Genomic DNA, 14,476 nt, shown 5'->3' with positions numbered 1-14,476 from the left:
TTCTCATCTGAGAAAAGGTCTTGCGACCTTCCTCAGCCTTGCTATCCTGTAGTCTGATGGGAAGGCTTTGTGGAGAGTGGTGTCTATAATCATGCCTAAGTATACCAGTCTTTGAGTGGGAAGCAGGGAAGACTTCTCGAGATTTACCATGATCCCCAGATCTTGGCAAAGTCTCAGAACTTTGTCTCTGTGTTGAAGAGACACCGAGTCTGCTAGAACCAGTCGTCTAGATAACGGAGACAGATGCCAATCCTGTGTGCCCAAGATGATACTAGGGTGAACACTCTGGTGAAGACTTGTGGTACTGTGGAAGGACCAAAGCACAGCACCTTGAACTGGTATTTTCTGTTGTCCAGGCTGAATCTTAAGTACTTCCTTGAAGACGGATGGACTGGGATCTGGAAGTACGTGTCCTTTAGGTCCAGTGTGCACATGAAGTCTTGCAGTCTTACTGCTAGTCTGGCCGTGTCTGCTGTCTCCATGCTGAACGGAATTTGTTTGGCAAACTTGTTCAGAGCTGAGAGGTCGATGACTGGTCTCCAGCCTCCAGACGCCTTCTTTACAAGAAAGAGTCGACTGAAGAAGCCTGGGAATCCGTCGAGGACCTCTTGGAGAGCGGCCTTCTTCAACAGGGTCTGGACTTCTGCCCGAAGGGCTTGCCCCTTGCCGATCCCATGGCAAGGAAGTTCAATGACACTGGATTCGTCGTCAGGGGAGGTAGAGATGTTATGAACGGGACGAGATATCCTAGACTGATCACGGAGACTGTCCAGGAATCGGCTCTGAGTTGCTTCCACCTGTTTGAGCAACTTTGTAGGCATCCCCCCACTGGTGGAAATGCAGGGGGACTGCCTATCCTAGCGTTTGCAGCCTCGGCTGCTCCCTCTAGGATTTTTGCCTCCCCTGGAGGACTTTTGGCCTTTCCTTTCTTTGACAGGAAAGGGCTTAGACATCATCGTCTTCGCTGCTGTTGTTGTCGTAGTGGTCTTGGCTGGACGGGACTGCTGTGGTGCTGGAGGCTTATAGGGCTTAGATGTTAAAGCCCTATGAAGGAGGGAGTCTTGAAGCGACTTCCTCCACCTCTCAGCGGCATGTTCCACATCCTTAGGCTCGAAAAGAACAGACCCCTCCATGGAGGAATGTCTAAGCCTATTGATCTCGGCGCTTGGGACCTTTTGATAGAATCTCTCGGCTACTGCATCCCGACGTTTCAGGATGGTATTTGCCCACAAGTTCGAGACTTGGTGGGCCAGAAACTCGATCGTGCAAGTACCTGAGAGAAGGAAGGTTTCCATAGCTTTCCTGATACGTTCCTTGGAGAAATCCTCAGAACGTATCAGGATCCCTAAGGTTCCCAACCAGATATCGAGCCACGAAGTATATTGTGGGGCGCGTATGCGCACGTGCAGGAGAATGTTAGCGCGCAGGAGAACGTTGGCGCGCAGGCGAGTGGTGGCGCACAGGAGATCATTGGCGCGTAAGCGCAGGGCTCGTGCGAGCAGGGGAGCCCTGGCGCGCAGGAGATCGTTTGCGCATGAGGGCGCGCATGGCGTGTGGTAGAGCCATGCTCTTGTTGGAGCGTATGCGCATGTTGGCATGTACGCACTTGACGATGCCCTGTGTTAGGGTGAGAAGGAAGATCAGCGCGCTGTAGTGATGGGGCATGACGAGCTACTGATGAGCGCTTGTCAGGTTTTGTGGGCGAGTAGACTGTTGGCGCACAATAGCACATTCAGGTGGAGCCTTGTTAGGCCCATGCAGGAACGGCGACGGCAGGTCGGTAGGTCTGTTGGGTGGAAGGTCGACGTGTCCTTTAAAAGGACGACCTTCCACCGAAGGGGATCGCAAACGATCTGCAGAGAGGTCCAGGACCAACGCAGGCGCAGTGATGGATGATCGGTCTAGAGGCTCCTCTGCGGGGGACTGCATAGAAGACGTTGAACCAAAGAGGCGTCTCCTCACCGCAGGTGAAGGAAGGCCTCTATAGTGAAGAGGAAGGCGAGCCTTCCGACGGATGCGCCCTCTGGGAGGGGGGGGGGTTGGATTAGCAAGCTGACCTTCAGCAGTCCTCCGAAGAGGAATCTCTGTAAGTGAACTCCCCCGAGGGGAAGAAACACTAGCAGAGAGACTGACAATGGACTTAACTTCCCCCATGTAGGTTGATCAGAAACGGGGGAAACTAAGCCATCAGCTACCGTAGAGTCTTGAGTGAAAGAGGATATGGGTGAAACCGCATTGGGTACCTCTGACGCCATGACGTCGACAAGAGACAGAGGATCAACCTCTGACGGTGACGACGATTGCTTGACAGCAGCACCCAATCGGATGTAATCAAGCAAAACCTCCTTGGAGGGCGAACCCATAAGCCCCAAAGGAGGACCAAAGCTGAAAAAGGGAGGTTAGTGACATGTCCTCCCCCGGGAGGAGAAGTGGAGCTGCTTCGCTGGGGGAAGCAACGTCATCTCTTGAGTCCCGAGGTTGGTTAGAAATAATTCAGTCTACGCTACCACTCGACGGTCTCTCGAGACCGACCGAGTGGGAGCTTTGGAGGAAGTTTGGGCAAAAGAAGAAGAGGCCTTGGGTTTTTCACCTATGACGGCGAGGATAAGAGCGGACACGTCCGACCACCATCCGAGCCGAGAGCAAAGTGAGCTCAAGCGCAGGTGTGTGAGAGGGGGGGATAGCTAGCTACCCTCCCCTACCCCCACTAACTAGCGGTGTGGGTAGTAAACCCTCGTTAAAAATTAATGGCTCGTCATTTCAGCTACGCCGAAAGTAATACCCCTATTAAATAGCGTGGTTTGTATTCCAGTCACGGAACAAACTGTACATTGAAAATTTATTCCTTACCTTCACAGATCTCTGCACTGATAACTCACTTGCAACTTTTTATTAAATAAGGATAAAAGAAAGTATGAAAAGAAGCCTACTTTAAAGACTGCAAAAGGTTGATGATAATTTTGTGATTTATGGATCTTGACCCGTATATCCCTACACTGAGGCCATTCAGTATGAGATGCAGCTGATAAAATAATTCACAGATGCATAATGAAGTAAAAGTTTAAAAGAAGTAGGATATGAAGACGAAAGGAAGGAAACTAGAGCAGAAATTAAAAAAATCTAGCTAAATGGCCAAAAAGATACAGCAGACCATTTCAGTTATGTTGATGATAATGAGGATGATACTGTACAATCAGAGAAAAAAAAACTATTAATCCATTAACTTGACATGAATACATTTAAAACCTAAATGTGACCGTATACAATGTTGAAAGTGAAAAATTAACATTTGTCATATTTACAACCATTAGATCGTTTTCCTGACGATCAAAGAAGTTTTCATGAAATTGAACTGTATAACTATTCTATTTTATGCAAATACTTCTTTGCTTCATAACTATTTTTTACAATTTTCTAAAGAAGCAAAGCGCTTTGATACAGATAAACATTATCTTCAGGAAACTTATTACTAATAGGCATAAATCACAGTAAAATGGTATTAAAAATATATGTAAAACCCACTAACAGATGAAACTCCCAAATTTCTAAAATAATTCAAACACTTTCATTTATAATACTTACTTAGCAGTGTAATGGTAAGTTAAATCAGCATTCAATCTGACTTCACATTCATCTCTCAAGAGCTTTCCCTCTTCTTCATCAGCATACAGCATTGGAGTGTCACATTTTCTAAAGGCTATGTCATCCCCTTCTGGAGACGAGTGTTGGTGGCCATTTTCGGGGGAAAGTTTGGTGGCCTCAGATTCTCCATCAGGCCTCTGGTCTTTGTCAGATGTGGCACGACCTTTCCTTTTCGCATCTTCTCCCTCACCTTCTCTCTCAATCTTTCGTCCACCAAAAATGGTCCACATTTTTACATATAACCATTCACATGTTTTGTTTACATATCGCTGGTCGACCGTTTTAGGCGGAAGTGGACCTGCAAATAACAAATTTAATACATATTTCAACAAATATATAAGTGTCAAGAACCTAATTTGATGACACACCAAAGTTCATTTCATGCTTCAGAGGTTAGATGTCTCTCATTATCTTATTGTCACTAATTAATTCAGTATAGTTTGTGTACCTAAGAATTTAGAGAAGCTTTGCGGTGTTATTCCAATTCATTACCTCATTAAGTTGTCAAAATTTATGTTACATTTAAATTCGAAAAAATTGTACAGTATATAGTATACATACTGGATGTCATCCAGACCTTTGCAGTGTAAATATATCACCAAAATATTATGATACAAACACTTTAAATAGCAGATAGGTGTAGCAGCCCACAATGAAAAGAAAAAGATTAGTAAAAAACCAAAAGATACAATTTGCTCAGGAAAGTAATCACTAACACCACTATGATGCTTGACTGATAATGAAGTTTAGGCCAAAAGGCCACAGAGCTATTACATACAAATGACCTGGAGTTAGAATAATTTGAGGAAGAAGTCTTCAAACATTTCAAAAGATGAAATAGAGAATTAAAAGTAAGTAAATTATATTTGGATAGGATTAAGAGTATTTTATGGTAATCATACAGAGATTGGAAAAACAGTAATAAGGCTTCTGTAGAAGAGGTGTAGAAGTTATTGAAATACGTATTGTATATTGTATCAAACATAACATTATCTTTTTGGCTGCAAAATGCATCTACAAAATTTTTTTTAATTCAAACTCATTACTTAAAATGGAGTTTTTATGATAAAACAAAGTTTTATGAATACTTACCTGGCAGTTTCATATATATATATAGCTATAGTCTGACATCCAGCAGAATTTTTCAAAATTCGCGGCAACCGCCGTGTGGTGGTTAGGTGGTTAACACCCCTTACAGGGTGGTACGTGGAATTATTCCCGTTTTCTGTTCCTCAGATCATCTTTGCCCCACCTGTCTCCTGAGGGGAGGAGGGTGGGACTTAAAATATATATATATAACTGCCAGGTAAGTATTCATAAAACTTTGTTTTATCATAAAAACTCCATTTTTATGAATAAAACGTACCTGGCAATTATATATACTGTATATATAGCTGATTCACACATTTGGAGGAGGGTGACAGACAGCTAACATTGTTGGGAAAACAACAATAAGTTGTAGGATAAAACACCTTGATTCCTTACCTGCTAAGGTCGCTGACTTCAAAGGTTCCTGCCTCTTGTCGCTTTCCCTTAGGAGTGTCAGCCAGGAGTGGACCTGTCATGCTGAAACAACTCAATCGAGTCTGTCAAACGGGGTGAGACCAACAACTTGACTAGACTTCAGCACTACCTATACCCCTTTTTAAAAAACTGCAACCTTACTCAAACTAACCACCTAACCTTGCAGAATAGATATTACTATCTAGCTAGACTGAGGGCACTGTACCACCAATCAGAGTCCTCAGACAACCATAAAAACCAAAACCCAAACACAGGCATACAAAAGTTAAGGTTGAGGGGAGGTAGTAACTCCTTTGCCCAATACAGAAGCAGTAGCTACGTATGGGCCCAAGGTATAACACCTTTCATAATCAACTCTTACCTCTCTGAGGTAATGAGAGGCAAACACAGAGTTGCTTCTCCAGAACGTTACGTCCATAATCTGTCTAACTGACATAATCTTGCGCTATGCCAGTGAAGTAGCAATGGTTCTCACCTCATGAGCTTTTACTTTTAAAAGACAGAAGCTCTCTTCCTCACACAAGAGGTGAGCTTCTCTTATTGTCTCCCTCAAGAAAAATGACAATACATTCTTTGAGAGGGGCTTTAGAGGATCTTTCACCGAGCACCATAAAGAATTGGAAGCACCTCTAACATTCTTGGTACGAGATAAATAAGCCCTTAGGGCTCTAACTGGGCAGAAGAGCCTCTCCTGCTCTTGACCCATCACATTAGTGAGGTTAGGAACCTCAAACGTCCTCGGCCAGGGTTTAGATGGATTCTCGTTCTTAGCGAGGAAGTTGATCCTCAACGCACATACTCCATCCTGGTTAAAGCCCACCTGCTTTTCAATAGCGTGAATCTCGCTGACCTTTTTTGCTGTGGCCAGAGCCATCAGGAAGAGGGTTTTCTTAGTAGCATCTCTAAGGGATGCTTGTGAGATGGGTTCAAATTTCTTGTTGCATAGGAATTTCAGAACCACGTCCAAATTCCAAGCTGGGGGTCTTAACTGAGCCTGCTTAGTTGTCTCAAAAGACTTCAAGAGATCTTGCAAGTCTTTATCCTGAGTCAAGTCTATGCCTCTGTGCCTGCCTACAGGCAGCAGAAAGCATACTCCTGTACCCTTTAATAGTGGATACGGCCAGTTTAAGAGTCTTGTCTGAGGGACAACAAAAAATCCGCTATTTGGCTCACAGAGGTAGTGGTTGAGGAAACTTTATGCTGCTTACACCAAGCTCTAAAGGTTTCCCACTTCGATTGGTAGACACTTTGCGAAGAGACCCTCCTCGCTCTGGCGTTAGCTCTTGCAGCTTGCGCAGAAAAGCCTCTCGCTCTGACAAGCTTCTCGATAGTCTGAAGGCAGTCAGTCGTAGAGCTAGGGGGTTTTGATGATACCTCTCGAAGTGGGGCTGTTTGAGAAGCTTTGGACTTGGAGGAAGGCTTCTTGGGAAGTCCACTAACATGTCCAACACCTCTGTGAACCATTCTCTTGCTGACCAGAATGGAGCTACCAGGATCATTCTTCCTAATTCGAGGAGAGTGACTTTCCTGACTACAAGATTGATGATCTTGAAAGGGGCGAACGCATAGGTGTCCATCCCCGTCCAGTCCATCAAGAAGGCGTCTACTGCTGTTGCCTCCTCGTCCGGGACTAGGGAGCAGTAGTTGGGGATCCTTTTGTTTTGGTTGGAGGCAAAGAGGTCTATTAAAGGCCTCCACCATAACTTCCACAGACTCTGACAGACATGATGATTGAGGGTCCACTCCGTGGGAAGAACTTGCCCTTTCCTGCTGAACATGTCTGCTCTTACATTCTTCTGTCCCTGCACGAACCTTGTTAGAAGTTCTACGTTGTTTTCCTTCAACCACAGAAGGAGCTCTTTTGTGGTTTCGAACAGAGACAGAGAGTGAGTTCCTCCTTGCTTTCTGATGTAAGCCAAAGCCGTGGTGTTGTCCGAATTGACCTCCACTATCCTCCCCGACACAGAGTCTTTGAAGGCCTTCAGTCCTAACAGAATGGCCATCAACTCCTTCCTGTTGATGTGCCTCCCGGCTTGCTCCTTTCCCCAAGAGCCTGAGACCTCCTTGCTTCCCAGTGTTGCTCCCCATCCTGACTCCGAAGCGTCTGAGAACAACACTAGGTCTGGGTTCTTCCTGAACAGGGAGATTCCTTCCCCTAAAATAGCTGGATCCAACCACCAAATCAGATGACTCTTGATTTCTGCTGGAATGAGGAAGGAAAAGGAGTCCTCCTGAATCTTCCTGTCCCACACCCTTGATAGGAAGTGTTGAAGAGGTCTGAGGTGCAGTCTTCTCAGAGAGACAAACTGTTCGAGCGAGGAGAGGGTTCCCAGCAAACTCATCCAATCCCTCGCTGAGCACTTCTGTCTTTCCAGGAATTACTGAACCTTCCCGAGGCACCTGGTCTGCCTTTCTTGGGAGGGAGAAGCCCGAAGTCCAGAACTATCCCCAAATAAAGAATTGTCTGACTCGGTTCGGTCTGGGACTTCTTGTTGATGACAAGACCCAGTTCCTCAGCCATCATAAAAGTCTTGCGTAGGTCCTCCAGACATTTCTCCTTTGACCGGGATCTTATCAACCAGGCGTCCAGATATAGAGATACTCTTATCCCCTCTTGGTGAAGCCATCCTGTCACATTCGCCATTACCCTGGTGAAGACTTGAGGAGCAATGCTGAGGCCGAAGCAAAGAGCCTTGAACTGGAAACACTTGCCCTGGATCATAAATCTTAGGAATTTCCTCGAAGTCGGATGGATGGGGATGTGAAAGTAAGCGTCCTGTAAATCCAGACACACCATCCAGTCCCCTGGACGTACCGCTGCCAGCACCGACTGAGTCGTCTTCATGGTAAATTTTGTCTTTTCCACAAAGACGTTCAGAGTGCTGACATCTAGCACTGGTCTCCATCCACCCGAGCTCTTGGGTACCAGAAACAGGCGATTGTAGAAGCCTGGGGAAGATAGTTCCAGAACTGGCTCGATCACTCCCTTCTCCAGCATCTGGATCACCAGATCCAGTAGAGCCTCTTGTTTCCCGACGTCCGAGTACTGCCCCACCAAGGATAGAGGCGTATTTGAAAGCGGAGGCTTCTTCAAGAGGGGGATCTTGTATCCCTCCTTGATGACCGAGAGGGACCAGGCGTCAGTCCCTCTTTTCTTCCAAGCCTGCAAAAAAAAGTGACAGTCTTGCTCCTACCGCTGTCTGGAGGACTTGAGCTTCATCTCCTGGTGCGGGATCTGAACGAACCCCTATTCGTTCTACCGCCCGTCTCCTGCCTTCTTCCCCTGAAGTCTGTTCTCGTCGGAGCTCTACCTCGAAAGGGCTGCTGAAGCTTCCTCTCCTCTCTCTTCAATGACGAAGGAACTGCTTGTAAAGGCATCCTTGCAGAACGTGACAGGAGGTCTTGTGTGGCCTTTTGCGCTAGAGAAAGGGTAATGTCCCTGACAAGGGACTCAGGAAAAAGGTGCTCCGATAGAGGGGAGTAAAGGAGCTCGGCCTTCTGTGCAACTGTAACTGCCCTAGAAGTGAAGGAACATAAAAGGGCCCTCTTCTTTAAAACTCCTGCCAAAAATAGGGAAGCCAACTCATTTGACCCATCCCTAAGAGCCTTGTCCATGCAGGCCATAATACTAGTAAGGTCTTCTGTATCTTCCAACTGCTCTGTTTTCCTGGCCAGCGTACCCAGAGACCAGTCCAAAAAAACTGAAGACTTCGAAGACTCGGAAAATTCCCTTGACGAGGTGGTCAAGCTCAGACATAGACCACATTACCTTCACCGAGTTAAGGGCATGTCTTCTGGAAGAGTCAACAATGCCAGAGAAGTCCCCCTGGGAGGAGGCAGCCACTCCCAGGCCTAGAGCTTCTCCAGTCTCGTACCACATGCCCGCCTTAGATGTAAGTCTAGCTGGTGGAAACGAGAAGGTGGTCTTGACCGCTTGCCTACGCTCCTTCAACCAGTCATCCATTCTAGCGAGAGCCTTCCTAGCCAAGATGGACAGCTTCATTTTGATGAAAGCCAACTGCGTTTTGGCCTTCTTCCTGCTAAACTGCGACTGAGGAGAACGAGGAGCAGCAGGTTGAAACTCCTCCCCATAAAGCTCAAGGAGGGAGCGAGAGGGAACCTTATAACCTGCAGCCGTGTTAGCAGGCTTATCTTCATCCTCTGAGATATCCTCTAGATCTTGCCCTACTTCCAACTCAGTCTCTCTTTGGGCTGCAGGAACTAAGTCTGAGGGTGCTTTAACAAGCCGATCAGTTTCCAATTGCTCATCTGCGTCCGAGAAAAGCAAATCGTCGGATGCGTCCAGTTGGCGAGGGTTGAATGCGTCCTGATCCTGTCGCCGCGCAATGGAGGCGTCCTGATGTCGTGCACTAGAAGCGTTCTCGAGGCGGGAGGAGGATGCGTCCTGGCGCCGAGAGGTGGAAGCGTCCTTGCGATGAAAGCTGGATGCGTCGTGAAGCGTTAGTGTCCTGGAGAGGCAGGCTGGAAGCGTCCTGGTGTCGCGAGCGAGAGACGGAAGCGTCCTGGCGACGAGAATCTTGAGCGTCCTGGCAGAGTGTCGAGGAAGAAGAAGCGCGGTACCGCGCGCTCTACGAATCGCGCTGCGGTTCCCTGGGAGAGGCACTCCGTTCCCACTTAGAGGCCGATTTCTTAATCGGTAAATTGTCGTCCTTACGCCTGCCTGACTGGGAAGAAGGGTGGTTAAAAGCTTGTACCAGAGAAGACAGCTGCTTCTGCATAACTTTCATAAAAGATTTTGCGACTGCTGCTGGATCCTGCGTTTCCGAAGGCGATGGCTGCCGAGTAGCGCTGGTCGTAGAAGGTTCTCTCGATAGTCTCTCGTCACTTACAAGAAGACGAGAATCTTCCTTCCCTCCATTTCTAGGCTTTGACCTCTTCGTTGGAACGGCGTCCCAGTCATCCTCTGAAGGAAAAGGCTCCGGGCTACTCGATAAGGGAGAGTGAGAACGGGTCTGGTCAGCTTGATTCCATCTCCTCTTTGTCGGTCTCGAAGCTTCATACCGCCATTTGCATCTAGGCAAGGGGCTCGGGGAAGACACCATCACTTCCGACACGCCTTTTCCGCGGCGGTCATGAGCAGCCTGGGAAAACGCAACAGGACTGCTTGAGGTGACGGCTGACCGAGGATGCGTACCTCTCACTCCCTTGCAGCTGTCGACGTACCTTCTCCCTTGGTTCTGGGAGCTTCGTAAAGGTCTAGACCTAGGGACATTACAGGTTCGATCAGTCGCCACCTCCACTGCACTTTCATAAGCACTAATCACACTCTCACTCTTACCTTTAAAGGCTGAAAACTGGTCTTTAATAGCCTTCAACTCAGCCGCCATTCTGGCGTACCGAGGGTCATCCGTAGATACCGTTCCTATAGAAGGGGCAGGAGCTACTACCTCAGGAGAAGGTTCAACTTCTACAGAGGAATTAATTAAGGGATCCAAAGAAATATTTAAGCTTAGCTCACTAGCAGAATTAGATTTAGATTTCGAAGCCCTCCTGGCTTTATCTAACTCTAACTTACGCACATAGCCTTTCATACTTAACCATTCTTTCTTGCTCAAAACCTCACATTCCTTGCACCTATTATCAAGCGCACATTCAAAACCCCTGCACTTTAAACAGTGTGAGAGTCTACCAAAACTTTCGGTAACCTTGCATACCTCATTTACACAAATACGAAAATGAAGTTTATCAGTCATCACAAACAAACAATTTGTCAAAGAATAATAACAAAAGCGATTGCCTAAACCCTAGATCAGTGTACGTCACCAAAAAAGAAGTCCAGTACAGCGACACAGGTTAAGTTAACGAAAAACTCCAATGGCGGACCAACGATGTTGTGAGTTTCCAACCGGCAGAGATGATCTGAGGAACAGAAAACGGGAATGATTCCACGTACCACCCTGTAAGGGGTGTTAACCATCTAACCGCACAACCACAACACGGCGGTTGCAGCGAATTTTGAAAAATTCTGCCGGACGTCAGAGACTATAGATATATATATATATATATATATATATATATATATATAACTGCCAGGTAAGTTTTATTCATAAAATTGTCCATTTCATTTACCATGAAATATTCACAAACAAAAGTTCTTTTATTTGAGGAGAAAGACAACCATTGGCAGGTGCTGTATGAGTGTAGACAGAACCAATGACTCCAGTCTTTTAACCTTAACAACTTGAATTCTGAAAGGGAGAATTCCTTGGCTCATTTCTTTTAGGATTTTGTTTTTAATTTATTTTAAAACACCCATTAAAAGTGACCGAATCTCTATTTAAACAGGTGTGAATCAACAGCTTGACAGCAGATTGGGCAATAAGGGGCTGCAATTGTTAACTTGGAATGTCTTCACTATCCATTTACAATGGATAGTGTACCGAGGGTAGAGGGCAATGAAGGTTGTCTGTCGTACCAGACTCCTACCTTTAGGACTACCACCAATAATATATTCTTTCTGAAGGTTAGGGTACAGCTGATATCTCTGACTTCATACTATCATATCAAGATGATACTTCCAGAATATCACTGGATCATGCTGATCATGATGACAACCACACCTTAAGCCAACTGCAAGTAGCAAAAATGAAAGTCCTTCGCTTAATATGCAGTGTCATGAGACTTGACAAAATGAGAAATGATGATATCAGGAGAGAGCTGGGCATTTCAAGTACAGTATTCTACACCTGATAGAAAAAAGGTCAACTACGATGGTATGGGAATGTCAAAAGGATGGAGGATGGTAGATTTCCAAAGCAGTTCCTGGAGTGGATACAAACTGGTAGAAGACCTTTGGGAAGACCGCGTATGAGATGGAAGGACAACACTAAAATGGCTATTGCTATCAGGGGTTCTACCATTCATGAGGTTGAGCAGCAGGAAATTTACTTAGAACTAATTGGAGTAGATTCTGCAAGACAACTGACAAGCTTTTTAGCTTACTTGGTGTCTGGTGAGAAGTAGTATGGCTGAAGGTGCACGAGTCCGAGAAAAGTAATGTTCTAGGATATCTTCATCTATATACCCTTTTGGCATGAGAAAATGTTTGGTGTTCCACAAGGAGACCTGAGATCTCTAAAAAGTGTTGTCATGCCCTCATAAGACAGAAGAGAGTCATTCTGCACCCCACTAGCATGAGTTTGGATTTACGCTGGCTCTTGGACACAAAATCTGAATAAGAGAGAGGAAGGTCTTCTTTCGTTGAAAATGACTCTTAATATACGACATATCAAGCATGCCAAGGACGAGATCTGTGAGTAGTCTAGGGGTCAAATCCTATCTGATGACAGGCCAAGGGTGCAGGAGGGTTCACTTGAGAGACCTGAGGACTAGCAATATCGCTAAGGGGCTCAATTTCCTGGTGCAGGAGGACCGTTCAAAGCTACTCCGGAGTCCTGACTGATCCTCCGAAGGGGAAAGATCTGAGCTATTCAGTCTAAGGTGTAGCTAAAGCCTGAGTGACAACCTTTTACAGCAGACTAAGTAGAGAGTCTTCGGCAAAGGAAGATGAAGAGAATTACAATTCATCACATAAAGGCTCTACTTGACGAAATATTCCTTCTACAATGTCAACAGCAGAAGAAGGACCGTTCTAATAGCACATATAAGATGACCATCAGCAAATATGCATGTCTACCACAGTGTGGCACTTGGGAGCTGTTAATTTAACCTGAAACTGAAATCATCCACAGACAGTAATCAGTACACCAGGTAAGCAGACTGAGAGGCTAAGGTATCTAGAGAAACTGATGTGTTGGAAAGTGACCCAAATGTGTGTCCTGGAATGCAAGAGCAGTTTAATGAAATATGTTCTGCAAATAAAGTTCTGAATCAACTGGGAGGGGAACGAATCTTTCTACGGCATTACTGAAAAATAAGAACCCTTTCTGCCATGAATGAGTGTGGAGTCACTAACCCTACTCTGTATCCCTGGTAATCGAGTGCGTCTGTTAGAATATGCCTCAAGTTGAAATGGATCTTGTGTAAAACTATCACATTCTCTGCTGCCCAAGTGCATAACTACCTATCCAATTGCAAAGGGGCTGTGAAACAGAACCCTTTTGCTTGTGGACGTAAGGCATGAAGGTAGAGTTGTTGTTCTTCAATGATACAGGGTCTTATTCTGTTGGGAAGATAGTAAAAGTCATTGCTTGGACTTCCAGTATGTTCAAAAGCAGGTGTTTTTCTTTCATGATCCACTTTCCTGAGGTGTTCCTGTACTCCAGGTGTGTCCCCCACACTACTTGGATTTGTCTGAGAATGGCAGGATTCCAGGATGTGGGGTTTGAGTGGAATTCCCCTGGAGAGGAAATAGTAATTCAGCCACCAAGCCAGATCTTCGTGTTTCTCCTATTTCCAATGAAACCAGAAGGCAGGTTGTTTATTGCTGCTTCTCTCCCTCTCTCTCTCTCTCCCAAAAGCGAGAGATCATTCAGGAAGGGGAAGGAAGAGCGGCGCCCTTTATCTCAACCGACAATGTATATGCTCAGAACGAGAGTTGTGAGAACCGATGTTTCTTCCACCACGGAACAACTCTCGGCCCTTACTTACCCCCGTAAGAAACTTAGCACAGGTAAAAGGTGTGAAAACATCCCCACCAAGTATCCAGACACCTCCCTTGTGTTGTGTGCAACAATGTTTCTTCCCATTATGGGAATCCACTTGGTACTCACTCAAGAAGGGAGGTTCCTGGTGCAGCACTGTCTCTCCCATGTTAAAAGAAATGGTAGGAGTTACACATACGGAACTCTTATCGATCAGAATTCCTGGGCTTCTACTAGTTCTTCTCTGAAGTTGCAGCAAAGAAGAGAGGAGAAGTTGAAGTTTGTCTTCTCCAGAAACATGCTAGCCAATGACGACACTTTTATAAGGAAGAAAACACAACAGCACAACCAGGTGATGCATCCTTAGCACCTTCTCGGATCAGCACTGAAGGAACAAAGAAGCGCCGCACCCCTCCCCTTAGATTCAACACCCACCAGTTATTACTACTACCTCATTGAAAGTTTAAACAACCATTCCTGTTTTGCTTAATAATATAAAATTACTGAAAGACGATTACTCAGAAAACATCCATAACGTTTGAAACCCTAACAGAAGAGTGAAATCACATAGATTATTGCTAGAAATGCATCTATAACGTTTAAAATGCAACCAAAATGAGTAATGCAAGAACACAAGTTTGAGCAAGTCTGTCTTTGAACTGGAGCATCTATGGAGTGGTGGCATGCCTTGAAACAGCCTTCATCTTAGAAACTAGAGTAGGTCTGCAACAACTCCAATCACTGGT

At 45.7% G+C, this 14,476-nt stretch overlaps 1 protein-coding gene across 1 annotated transcript in view; it reads right to left on the bottom strand.

Annotated features, from left to right (window-relative positions):
• Window positions 1-2,800: 2,800 nt before the first annotated feature.
• LOC137654782 (sodium-coupled monocarboxylate transporter 1-like) overlaps window positions 2,801-14,476 on the bottom strand; it is a 93,432-nt gene continuing 81,756 nt past the window's right edge. The window contains exon 12 of the mRNA XM_068388732.1: window positions 2,801-3,940. Coding sequence (XP_068244833.1) covers window positions 3,579-3,940 — 362 coding nt within the window. The 3' untranslated portion in view covers window positions 2,801-3,578. The remainder of the gene's footprint in view (window positions 3,941-14,476) is intronic.

The sequence above is a fragment of the Palaemon carinicauda genome, chromosome 15 (assembly GCF_036898095.1).
Source record: "Palaemon carinicauda isolate YSFRI2023 chromosome 15, ASM3689809v2, whole genome shotgun sequence".
Lineage (NCBI taxonomy): Eukaryota > Metazoa > Arthropoda > Malacostraca > Decapoda > Palaemonidae > Palaemon > Palaemon carinicauda.
This window is presented reverse-complemented; position numbering and strand designations above follow the sequence as displayed.